Raw genomic sequence first — 13,876 nt, forward strand, 5'->3', positions numbered from 1 at the left:
AAACGCCTTCTACCCTTTGTACAATAGGGGCAGAATTAGAAACCAATAAAGTATTCTGCATGTAAATCTGCTTATAAACTATACAATGATCACATCAAGTGTTTGGGGAATGTTCAGTTGCATTTCAAATATCACTATCCGATGATTCCATGTGTTTTTGGATTTCAATAAAACGTGGGACAGCACTCTAGAGAAGCCTTTCTAAACCTTTTTTTACTCCAGATGATCCCTTTACGAAATGTCAAGTCCTAGGGAAACCCTGATAAGGGTCTGTGGAAAGAATGGGTTCATTATGGTAATAATCAGGAAAGAATGCCCCTTACAAACACAATACCGCCCTTCTAGAAAGATTAAAAGTTTTCTACTGGCTTCCTACTGTAATCCCACTGGGACCATCAGATGGGAGGTCAATCAGCCGAAATTCGAAGAATCCCTAACCCCCACTGGAGGTACCCCAGATGAGAATGGCTGCTTTAGAGTGGTATTTCTTCTATATATTGATAGCTAGTTACGGTATATTTATTTGCAATTTGAAATAAAATCCAATCTTCTTGTTTTTAAGCGATCTAATTGCCTTGAAGTCTATTGCACCATCTTCACAGCTCTCAATCCTTTACATTTTCCTTCAGGTGAAACAGAGCTTCCCCATGCCATTTGTGATAACCTTAAAATGAATGAATGGACCAATTATGCATTTAAAGGAGGAGATCAGGTCCCTTTTATTCTTTCCTCATACCTGGCATCTTTTATGCCCCTTACTAATTAGGTTGTCCTTCTCTGGACAATATCAAATTCTGCAGCCTTGAAATCTGGTACCCCAAACTAAACTGCACAAGTCTCACTAATGCTTCATATAACACAAGATTATATCTCTTCCTCCTAAGTATTTACCTATATTCCTCTTAAGATACAAGAAGTATCTTACTGGCTTAGAAACTGCAGATGTTTCCAACAGAACAGAACATTTATTCTTCAAAGGGCAGCTGTAGGCAATAGGCTAATTCGGTCAAAGTACTTCTAGTCCTATTAAGGAAATATCAACTGCGTTAAATATAGGAAATCCAACTAAATTAACTTTATTTAGTTTCAAATAATTAATTGCAGGTAAATCAGTCTTAGAGGGCCTTTTAGCAGGGCTTAAAGTATATATCAAGGCAGGAAAAAGAAGGACCCCTGCCCCCCTGAGAAATGCTTGGGATGCTTGGGATGCCCCTGGCAAAACAGTGTGGAGCATATTAAATCTCCCTAATGCCCCCACCTGGAATTAGTGGGAACAGTACATTCTAGAAGCAATTAAAAAACCTTTCTTAATTGAGTGAGATCACCTCAGGGCATATATGAACTCATTGGGCAACATGATGGCTGTTGTCTTCACCTGGACACTGTTCCATGCTTTACTCTGGTGTCGACCCCAATGCCACTACTGCCTGGGTCTGGGTTCAACTCATTAGAGGAGAAAGCGATGATTGCCGCCACTGTTGAAGACTTTGGGGTCATGACCCCTGTGACCCCGGTATCTAGGCTTCTCCCCCAACTGCACAGGAAGTTATGGGTTAAGGAGTTTCTGTAAAAATTACCAAATACTTGCTGCTCTTGCCAGATATAAAAGCACTGCCAAATCAAAAGTAAGTAAATAATAGAAGTCTATTGTTAGGGCTCACTTTCAGATTCCTACATAATGCTTTATTGGTCAATTTTCTTCATGCTCTTGTGCATGGGTGGGGTTTAAAGGGGCTCCGCCTGGGCAGTGCCAGAACTATTGAACACAACTTCTTGCATCGTTTAGTTTGAGATACAGGGCCATTTCTGAACTCATGAGACCTACAGCCACAGGGAGTTAGCATGCAAGGCAGCTAACAGCATGGGAACGCTAAAATCAAAATAAAAAACACTCAGCAGCTCGGTTGTATCTCCTGAGTGAGCTGAAATGTGAGACGTTCATGCGTGATTGGCGTTTACCTTTAAGGATAATAGATGCATCTCTGTTACCAAGAATTTGTGAAGCTATAAATTTAATCTGGGAGACCTGCGGCTCCGCGATCAGACGTGTTTCTACATTACAACCAGCAGTCAATTTCCATGCGGTTTCATCAGCGCTGTCAATCTCTCGCTCGGCAAGTGGCATTATCTGCATTTTACACCCAGAGCTATACCATTTCTCTTTATTCACAGATTCCTTTATGAAGAAAAGAGAAGGAAGGCGCTGCCAGGTAGTAACATGCAGCGATACAATACCATCCACTAAATACGTCACTGTAAAAATATTAAACGCTACATCAGCCATAAAACAAAATGATTCACTCTTTTTCCTGAATGTTTTCTAAAATGTCAGCATTTGGACCTGTTACAGCCCTAAATACTTATTACCTTGGAACTATCTATCTTTAAAGAATACCTAAAACCAACCAATAAAATCACCTATGGGCTTCAACTTTTGTAATTAATTGAAAAAGTTGACCTTAATCTTTTTCCATTTGCAACTTTTATTTTACAAATCTGGGTATTATATTATGAAGGTTCTTTTTCAGGCATTTCCTATTCTTGGGTGACCACTGTCTTTCCTGGGTTGTTACCCTGTTCTATGCACCACTCATGGAGGCTACAAGCAGTCATGCCGATAAATGTTGTTGGTAGGGTTTTCCATGGTCATTATCAAGACATTGGACCACAGTTATGATGTACAGCTGATGAAGGGACAGAAAATGTCCCTTCTGCACTAAGATAAACTTACCTGCCTAATCGCAATTTTTACACTCACCTGTCCTCACTCTGTCGCAGGTGCCGCCATATTCATCCAGTGCATCGGATGAAGATGGACATCAGATCTACAGCCATCTTAATTGACCTGACCAGGATGACGTAAGTCCTGTGCCATGGATGTGGAGTTCATTTAGTCCCAGCCGCCCTGGGGATGCCAAGATACTCAGCATATTTCAGCATCCTAGGCTGCACTTTAAAAACCTTTTATAAATGGGCAGGTAAGCGTAATAAAACCTTGCCTGCTCACAGTTTTTAAATGCAGAACTTCAGTTCTGATTTAGGTTTCACATATATATGTCAATATAATATTTAAAATCTGCAATTGAACAAATGAATACGCATTCAGATTAATATTAATGGGAGCCAGGATTTGCACCAGGGATTGGGGAGCATCTCCTAAATCCGAGCAAACACTTCCACTACTGTTTACTGTAACTGCCCCATATCAAAAGCACAAGCTTTAACCATCTTTGCTTTTTTAAAAGCTCTGTCTGATGTTTCCCATTAATGATTGTTCTCATCACCAAAGTGCACTTTATACTTTGAAAGTTCTACATTTTCCAGAATGAAGCAGAGCATGTCCCCTTACCAGTGATTGAGTTATGGAACTGGAGAGACGCTCACAATGAAGTTACATAATGCGATTAGAAGTAATAAAATAAGGCAGCCTGAAGTTGAACGTGAAAGCCAGGTATAAAACGTGTTAGTGATGAGCAGAATACAATTAGGTGAGAATCTGAGGGGAATATAAGTAGGTACGAGGCAAGTGAAGGTACCTGGCCGGACTGAGACGCTCCTGCAGAGACAAAGCTGTAACCTTTCCTAGATGTTGGCATGAACAAAAGATTCCTAAAAAAACTGACAATCATTTGCTCAAAAACTGACCCACAACATGACAGCTGTTTACCGACCTCCATGTCTACTATCATATTTATTAACTTTACATATGGCCAGCATTCAATAGTAAAGGCCACAAGGTAGATTGGTGATCCTAGTTTCCAACACCCTGATCCCAGATGTTGCTGGGGTTGACACTTTGGGTACCACAAAGGGTAAAAGGTCTACAGTTTTACGAAACCAACGTCCCGGTAAATGGCTGTTTTAGAACATTTTTTTTGCTAGGTAACATTCAAATTATTGGCGGATGCAGCCAACAGTGGACCTGACTAGTGGGCCCCCCAACTAAGGAGTGTCCAGGACCCTTGTGCAGTTGCACATTTTGCACATCACTGCTCCAAATTATCAAGCCATTATTACCTCTCCATTGAGGTTCCACAGAATCAACCAGCAGACCACAAATTTTAGCAGTAGTGAACTGAATAATGTACAGAGTTGGCAAACATTACATTGTCTCACCTGAAAAATGGCTATCCAGGCATAGCCAATGTTATCAAAATTAATGGCCCCTTTGTGTGGATTCAGGTCTCCGGCTTTGCATACATTGTAGTACTGATTCAGGTCACAGTTGTTCCTGTTCCCGAACTCTGGGAAGTTGAAGTTGGTGCAGTCGATTTTAGGGGGAATGTCCTGACATTTCAGCATGCCGTTGTCACGGTGCAGGGAGCAGATGTAAGGGTTGTCTTCCGTCTCATCCACCTGGTAATACGGCTTCAGAGAGGTGAGGTTGTAACTGCTGCAGAGGGAGAGGAAGAGGAGAAAGGGTCAACTCAGTTGCCTACTGGACTGAACAGTCATATAGACATATCACACACTATTATGGAATTAATTAATGGAAGCATGGTTGGCCTGGAATGGAATTTTGAGGTCAACTGCAAGTCTTAAATGGACCTTACACTGTAGCCAGCACTTTCTGAAGACTACAGGACTCACTCCTCTTTGTTACAGAGAAGCAGACCTCTAGTCCTGCACTGTTTACCTTGGAAATTCCATTCAAACATACACTTTATACATCCTGGCTTGTTCTGCCAGACTAACTCATTGACAATACAGCCGTTGTTATATAGCTAGAAGCAACCAATTAATGACAGGTTTGTTAGGGAGTAAAAAAAAAAATCTTTAACATGTTTCTTATGCCACGTAAAATGTTGTTCATAAAAATTCCACAACTGGTATGCAGTCAATTAAAAAAATGTGCTATTTCCATTGTGTATAAAATAATGCCACATGTGCTTCAGTCATTGCTGGAAGTGAGGAAAGGTCACACTGCCCCCCATTTCAGGGAACTAAAACAAGATTTATTTATTATGTTTCTCAAAATAGATTTTACAAAAAAAGAGATTTCTGAGATTAAATAAACTAGAAAACTTGTAATAATCAGTAAACTTGCCGGGAAACAGTTCAGTTATGTTAAGTTGAAAGAACTCCAGCCAGCAATTGGTTTATTATGGAATACCTCTCCTGTATTGCCATCAGGAAAGCAAAAGGGGGTTTCTAGATCGCCAGAATTATGACAAAAGCCTACAGTATATACTTAATAAATAAATAAATAAATATAAATAAATCGATCCAAACATAAACCAAGGTACCTACTACCTGATTTAACAGAAAAACTACTCTGACTTGAGTATAAACCTAGGGCACAAAATGCGTCCATCACTTTTTAACATTCAAACAATCATCAACTGAAATGCCAATTAAATTATTGTAAATAAATATATACCTGCTGTGTTATAAACGTAAAAGGCGAAAACATATATTCACATGGGCAGTTGGTTTAAATTTTTCCCCTTTTACAGTATAACGTCTTTTGTACTTTTGAAGTGGTTATGACTTGTGCATTTTTGTTGGCCACCAATGGAGGGCACCATGTCATCATGTAACATATGTAACAAACTGTATTACTTTTTCCAATAGCAGAGTTTTGTATATATACTGTACATGGCATTGTGTAAAAAAAAAAAAAAATATATATATATATACATATACTATATATATATATATACAGCACCATCCAGTGGTGTGACCTGAATATAAACCAAGATTCCTATTCTAATAGCAGAAAGAAGGGGTGGTGGTTGACACAGGACAATAAGGTACAGAAAGCATTACAAGTATTGTCAGATGTTCCTCCCCGATCTACTATGTTTTCCCCTTGAGCTCCCATTGGATGGATTTACCATAGGTTCCTGGCATGCTTCTCACCTTGATGCAAACTTACAATGCTGCACTCTAGAATTATTGAAAATACGGGGAGATTCAGGAAATGTCATATTGTACAATGTGAGACCAGTAGTGAGGATTTGGAGGGGTCATCTATAACTCAGAGATTGAATAAGTCATGGGGGAACAAGAAATAAGGAAAGTACAACCGTCTTATGTTCTCCCTAGACCTAAACAAGAACCGGACCTCTACAGTTCAGGGGCAGAGCTCAGATTTTTACTGAGGTTCCTCTTTAAGATAATTGTGTATAAGAGATGAGTGCAACACAGGACACACTTTCAGCGGGATTCTATCACTCTATGGATGTCCCAATTACAGCCAAAACAGATAAGGGCATCAAGCACATAAATAAGTATTTCAGACAGAAGAATTTACTCTTCGGCCTTTTGTGTGCCAAATAGGCTTCCTTCCATTCTAATCCATCAGAGATGTTCCCATTAAATAGAAAATATCCTAATTCTCTGGCAAGGCTGAGGGAGAGGTGAGGTGACTTTACAGAGGTGTGCCCTAATAAGGAAAAAACATTCTCATTTTTCTTTGGAAAACATACCACAAAGGACACTCAGTCTGGAAGGAAAACTGTGTATAGTGTTTTTTAAAAATGAGATGGATCAGAGCCCGGGGAACACTAAAGCGAAGAGGACAACAGATACTATTCTGGGCCACCCAAAGAGCTCTATGGCCTGGTTTAACCCTTTACAGAATGGATCTGCCTTTGCATACATTCTTGTAGTGTAACTAAGATCAGAGGCACTGACAGCCAGCACGGGTGCCCATCCATCTGCCCTCCGCATTGTTTGAAAATTGGTTTGAAATATACAGGAGCAATAAATGTCAAAGCAAAGTAAATGACCGTCACAGCGAGTGCCATCAAACTGAATTAAGTTGGCTGGTGACAGCAAGAACTGTCTGACAGCCTTCAGTGTGTGGCATACAAAGAAAGGAAAAAGGATAATACCATTTGTTTAAAACCTAGATATATATTGTATCTTTGTATCTATTACAGATATATGTCTGTGAAATATATGTAGAGGACATAACTCTGAAATACGGACTTCAGGTGTTTCAACACTGACCTCAACCCTACTGGACACCTCTGGGATGAATTGGAATGGTAATTGTGAGGTGGGTCATCTCTTCCAACATCAGGATCTGACCTCACAAATGGCCTTTTGGCCTAATAGTTACAATGTCTTGCAGACACTCACCAAAATCTCATGTAATGGATGATCAGAAGAGTGTAAGATGGTATAGTGCCACATAGGGGCCAACTCCAAAATAACTGTTATGGTTTTGGAATGGAAAGTCCACCAAGCTCATGCAGGTGTGATGTTCAGGTGTCCATAAGTAGCCTACACAGCACCCAGACCTCAACCTTACTGGACACCTTTTAGGTAAATTGGAATGTTATTTGTGAGCCAGGTCTTCTCACCTAACATCAGGATCTCACCTTACAAATCCTCTCTCGGCCAAATAAGTACATTTAACCACAGACACCCTTAAAGCTCTCATTTAAAGAATGACCAGAAGAGTGGGAGCTGTTTTAGTCCCACACGGAGGAAAGGGGTTTGAATCCAGAATAATGCTTACGGTTTTGGAATTTTGGAATTGAATGTCCATAAAGTTCATACAGGTGTGATGTTCAGGTGTCCTACACGAAGCCCTGACCTCAACCCTACTGGACAGATTTGGGGTGAATTTGAATGTTTATTGTGAGCCAGGTCTTCTAACCTACTATTAGGATCTGACCTCCCAAATGCTCTCTTGGTCTAATGGGTACAATTTCCCTGAGAGACACCCTTCAAGCTCTCATATCAAGAAAGCCCAGAAGAGAGGAACCAGTTATAGTCTCTATATGGGGGAAAGGGGCGAACCCCAGAGTAGTGTTCAAGGTTTTGGAATGGAATGTCTGCCAAGCTTATGCATGTGTGATGTTCAGGGGTGCAAAAGTGGCCTACACAGAGCCTTGACCTCAACTGTACTGACCAACTTTGGGGTTAATTGTAATGCTGATTTTGAGCTGGGTCTTCTCATGCAACATCAATACCTGACCTTAAAACTGGTCTTTGTATGAAAGGGTATAAATTGCAACATAGACAAACTCCAGAATATTGCAAATAGCCTTTCCAGAAAAGTGTAGGCTGTTAAATCTACATAGGCCTTGGGAGTCAACTCCATACCCATGGTTAAAGATTGGGATGTCCAACAAGCCAAAGCTTTGGCCATACATGTAAATATAAAAATGGGTAAATAGATAGAGGGATCCTGGTTTATTAGACATAATACAGCTGTGCACCTCCAGAAATATATGTGGGACCCAAATCTGGCCAGGAGCTCTAATGGTTGCACTGAAATCTGCCTACTAAGAAGCTCCTTAGGAACAGGGCAATAGCTATGTGTGACGGAAAGTCATAGCTTAACCACGAAGAAGTCGACTATCTAACTCAACTAATATAATTTCCCATCATATGGAGGTTCCTGATCTTTCTACATACTTACATTATTTTATCCAAATGTATTTTCCCAATGCCATTGCCCCCTGCACAAATTACTATGCAGCCAGACAGCTCTGGGCCCCATAGGAATTGCATGGCTTCCAACGTCTAAAGTCATACTCTTGCCTGGAAACACGGTACAGACATCTTTCCTCCCTGCCTGTGTTTGACAAATTAATCTTTTGTAAGGAAAACAACTCTTTACTTTTTCCTTTAACAATCATAGGAACGTTTGTAATTCTTTCACAACAGAAGCCAGAAATCATGAAGTTTGTTCAAACCCTGGCAATGAAGTTGCTGAAGTTTCACTTTGAAGTCTTGTTGTTGTATATGCTGGAACAATCATGTCCTCCTCCCCCCTCCGCATGTTCCATACAAAGATAATTACCAATATTAGATTGAATTCAGCATGCTGTATAAGGGAAAAAAATAACCAAAACATTTCCTACTTTTTTTTCCTGCTTATAAAGCCCTCTGTCGAGCAGACAAGCCCATTCATGCTGCATGGGAAATAATCCCACCACCTCATCAGTATGCCTCTTAGTACAATACAAAGCAATCCATGAAGTTATTATTGAGAGAAAAACTCCCTGCAGATCATGATTATGAAGTGATGTGCCTATTTGTTAGATAAGAAATACTTAAGTGAGTTCTGTGCTTACTTTTTGTAATCTGAAGTTTTAATATACTAGTTTCCCTTTATGCCTCACTATGTATAAAGTTTTATGAAGCAGATAGGTTCTTTTGGGTCAGGAGAAGGACCCTGCTGGCTCAGACCTACGGTGGGAGAGTGGACGGGTTCTGGCAGCATGACATCACTCTGGGGGAAGTTTCTTCCTATTTGAGTAACACCAGGCTACCTGAGTATGCGCGTTCTGGAGCTGGTAAATATAGTGGTCCGTGGGTCCGAAAAGGTTGGCGACCACTGGTTTAACTGACAACAAACAAATATAGTATCAAAAAACCCTTGGTAAAGAGTTATTGTCCAGCAGCAACAAATATAGCCGACATGTTTCAGGGACTTCCCCTTCCTCAGGGCTCAATAGTAATGTGTGGATGAGGGAGGGTTATCTCTGATAGCTCGTATAAAATATGCCTTGTTATAAAAACACAATGGTAGCTGGCAGTTGGTTGTACTGTTGGAAATAAATATTGGGCTCTTTAACAAAATAGATTGGCACTCCATGGAGTCTAGTTTTGGACCACAAGTTACCATGTCAATGATGTGTGCCACCTAACCTAAACCTATAAACATTGTTGGGATTTGAAACCTAAATGGTTGAAGCCTATTGCATTTCTGTGTTCATCAGTTCACTTTCTGACCTATCGGACATGTTGTTTTTATCTGAAATCACTGAAAGGAATTATCGGAGAGCTGCTGACTTTCTGCTTTCTGCCAACCTATTCAAAATGAATGAGCTGCTTTTCAGTAGTGTGCTTTAATGTGTTAACACATGAGCAGTGGTGCAACACATGGAAAGGAGGAAAAGGGTAGATTCAGCCTCTTTGACTTCACTGTTAGTAATGAGAGACAAAAGCAAGAGTTGACATAGCAGTTTGCAAAGTGTGCCACTGCAAGAGGCCCAGACACCCCAGTAAGGGGCCCAGACACCCCAGTAAGGGGGCCCAAGGATAGCTTGCATGGTTGAACGCCCGCCTGCATGCTCGTTCTTCCTCCTCGGTGTCCAGTTGGTGCGCCCCTAGAACCCTGTTCACACAGACCAGCTATCCATCCCCTGGCACCGGGCTAATTCAGTGATGTGCACATCCTTTCATTTTACCTGTCTGGTGGAGGTGAATAAAAGCATGGCTGCTTCTTCTTTTTAGGACTTTTACTACTCCTGGGCTCTTGTTGCTCACAACAGGAGGGGGTCGGAGTGAGTGGGGCCACTGGTCAGTTCTGCACAGGGGTCCACTATTGGCTGTGTTCATCACTGGACAAAGTAGTTAATTTACTATAGGAATATGGGCTATTCACAGCCAAATGAGTTACTCCACTTCAAGGGACATATCACCTAGATTAGTAAATGAGATGAAGCCGTGCTGACTTTGACAATCCATTCATGTGCAATGTTCCTTACTCATTTGGCCTGATTTATTAAAGCTCTCCAAGCCTGGAGAGGATACACATTCATCAGTGAACCTGGGTGATCCAGCAAACCTGGAATGGATATAGTCAAGGAATGAAAACATTTGCTAATAAATAGCAAGCTGCTTTTAAGAAATCGATTCCAGGGTTGCTGGATCACCCAGCTTCACTGATAAAAGTGTATCCACTCCAACCTTGCAGAGCTTTATTAAATCAGGCCTGTAATTGAGTATTTTTTTGCAAATGAACAATCACCACATTCTCCAAGTGAAGTAAATTGTTCCTTGCAAGGTGATTGATTAGCTTGGAAAGTGTCCAGCCCAAATTCTTTTAATAAATAACCCCCAAAGAGTCAGAAAAGAGGACAAGGGCTCGACATATTACTCTCTCTTGTTGGTTTTCCTTTAAAATGATAAAAGATGATAAAAATAAAGTATAACATTACTTATAAAGACAGAAAGCGCTCTGATACTACCATTGAGATAGCAATCTGCTTTACATTTTTCTGCTCGTTTGATAGTTTTAGGATTAAAAAAAAAATAACAGCCTTGGGAATTTTTGAGGAGCATCTGTCAAGAAGGCAGAAGGAGGAAACAGTTTTTCCTTTCCTTTTCAGGGGAATGTCTCCAAAATAGGGGATATCTCTCGTGTTTACATTAAGGGAAAGCATAGTAACAGCCGGTGTTTATCACAGTTGTTTTTACAAACCGCCAATCTCCATCCTTGCCAGTTTAAAGGGAAAGCTCATTTACTTTCACTGAGTTTCTTGTGCATTGTGTAAGCGTTCTTCTTTACGGTCAGACAACCGGTGGCTTTCTATACAAATCCAGTCCATGCCATGGACACAAGTTGGAGATTACTTTAAAATTACAACTCCAATTTGCAGCCCCCCGTGTTTATTCTTGGCGGACCCCTTGGAGCACCTTCACCTTCTTTTTCGTTTTAATTTCACATATATAGAAATCCTGCAACTAGCTCAGTGCTACATCTGGTTGGGATGGTAATAAAAAAATTTCTAGATTTAGCACAGTTGGTGCTTTTCAGATAACCTTATCTGTCCACTGATTGATTTTGCTTGTTGCTTGCTGTAAGCACGCTGCTGGGTCTAGTCCTGGTTGCCATGTAATGCAGTAGGACAGATGAATGTATGTGAAGGAACAATGGCCCAGGAAGATTTATTAGGACAGGTTATGGTTTGTGTGGGAGGTCTGCAGTTTGCAGAGCCATTGCCTGTCTCAATTATCTCTAGGAGGATCGTCTTCCATTTATATATTTTATTCCTAACCCATAAGGCTGAAATCCAAGCCACAGAAATATTTTTATTATTATTATTATTATTATACTGTATTTTTATGGAGCCAAGATATTGCAAATGACAATCAGGTACAAACATTGACACAGGAGGAGGAGAGGACCCTGCCCAAAAAAGCTTACAATCTAAAAGAATACCGGAACCATATGTATTCTTATATAGACTGGTCACAGCTGTTCTCTCTCCTTGACTGGTCTTGTATCCACCCCCTTGTAGCTGTCTGTAGTAGAAGGATCTACTATGTCCCATTCACAACTCAGGTGTGCAGGCTATTATTATTGACCTTTATATAATATACTATATAAAGTGCTAGCATATAGTGCAGTGCTGTACAATAAATTGATGTTGCAGATGTCAGCCCTGCATAATGCACAAGTACAGACAATGACAAAAGTGCAGAATAAAACCTGGCCAATAAAGCTTACAATCTAAAGCGTCAGATGAGTCTTTGTCATGATCATGTGTACAGCAGTCTTCCAATGTTGTTCATCAAGATGGATTGAAGAATGACCCATTGGGAATGACCGCTGTGCATTTTAATAGAGCAGAGCACAGTGGGGTGCCGCTCGCCCATCCTTCCTCCTTCCTTCTCCATTAAACACAATCACGCTGTGTTTACAGCACTCATTTGTGTCATATGTCACTGGAAATGATCACGAAAGATAATTTTCAGCGGCAATCACCTGGAATCCATGGGATGTCTGTAGGGGACTTTAGAGGTAAGAAAGTGAAGCATTCAATAGGAGGGAGATAAGTCCAAGGCAGCACAGTCATGGAGTCACCCCTGTATTTACAAGGCTATATCTGGTTTAGTAATGGCATACAATTACATTAAATGATTATTAAACAGGATTTTTATATCGCCAACATATTACGCAGCGCTGTACATTAAATAGGGGTTGCAAATGACAGATGAATACAGACAGTAACTCAGGAGGAGAGGACCCTGCCCTGAAGAGCTTACAATCTAGAAGTAGGAATGAGAAAGAATTCCTCTGGAATTCTCTTGAAAATTTCCTCGAAGTTCCAATGGGTTCGTGAAAATTTGCGAAACCATCGGAAATCACTATAGGAGAATTATCACGGCTGCCTTAATAAATTAATAAATGCAGCCGCGATACTCCTCCTCTCAGGGTGAGTCATGCGGCTTGTGTTTATTAATGAGCGCAGCTGTGGGAAAAATCAGAGGATTTTTCCCACGTTGCATTCATTTATGAGCAGCCAGCGAGACTCACACTGTGTTCCTGGATAGAGAAACTCTATCCAGGAACACATAGTACAGGACTGCAACAGCAATCAGAGGAGTGGAGCTGCTTCGCTCCCCTGATTGCTGTTGCCGCCCTGTAGTATGTATTTCTGGATAGAGTTTCTCTATCCAGGAACTCAGGACTCCTGTGTTCTTGGATAGAGAAACTCTATCCATGAACACATACAACTAGTAAAGGGCTGCAAGAGCCATCAGGGGAGTGGAGCTGTCAGCCTGATTGGTCTTGGAGGTCCTAAAAATTCAGTCTCGCCGGCCGAATTTACAAAGGCCGTTCTCGCTTACATGTTTGGTAAGTGAGAAAGGCCCAATTCCCCGCGAGACCGAATTTAAAAAAATTGCTTGCTCATCCCTATCTAGGAAATGCACACAAAGTGGATTTACATCCTTTGTGGATATAAAGAAGAATATATTTGAAATGTTTCTAAACCACAGTTCAAAAAAATGTATATACAGGGTAAGCAAACTTCCTACAAGAATAGAAAGCACACATTGATCCTGCAAAAAAATAAGTGTCTGGGTAATTTCCTGAGTAATGAACTGAAATATCAAGCAATGTTTTCAACCATCCCAGGTTCTTTTTTTATGAGCTATGAAAAATACAGTTGACATTCAAAAATCCGGCATTTCCAGGATTTCCGAAAATTCTGTGTTTTTGAAAGTTACACTTGCCTCCACACACAGGCAGCCTTCCTCCAGGGAGCAGGCAGCAGGAACGTCTTAACGTGTATTTAGTGTAGCAAGCAGATCTAACAGCTGTTTCTGCAGAACAGCGCCATTAAAATATAAGTGGCAAAACAGTGTACTACAGTCCCTGTATTGAAAATGCGATACA

The 13,876-nt window shown here is 40.7% G+C and overlaps 1 protein-coding gene across 3 annotated transcripts in view; it reads right to left on the reverse strand.

The window, feature by feature from the left end:
* The window catches only part of CACNA1H (calcium voltage-gated channel subunit alpha1 H), a 309,639-nt gene that overhangs the window by 100,522 nt on the left and 195,241 nt on the right, over nucleotides 1-13,876 (reverse strand). For all 3 annotated transcript variants that reach the window (XM_072417469.1, XM_072417470.1, XM_072417467.1), the window contains exon 7: nucleotides 4,117-4,393. In XM_072417469.1, the coding sequence (XP_072273570.1) occupies nucleotides 4,117-4,393 (277 nt within the window). The remainder of the gene's footprint in view (nucleotides 1-4,116; nucleotides 4,394-13,876) is intronic.

The sequence above is a fragment of the Pyxicephalus adspersus genome, chromosome 7, assembly GCF_032062135.1.
Source record: "Pyxicephalus adspersus chromosome 7, UCB_Pads_2.0, whole genome shotgun sequence".
NCBI classification, from domain to species: domain Eukaryota; kingdom Metazoa; phylum Chordata; class Amphibia; order Anura; family Pyxicephalidae; genus Pyxicephalus; species Pyxicephalus adspersus.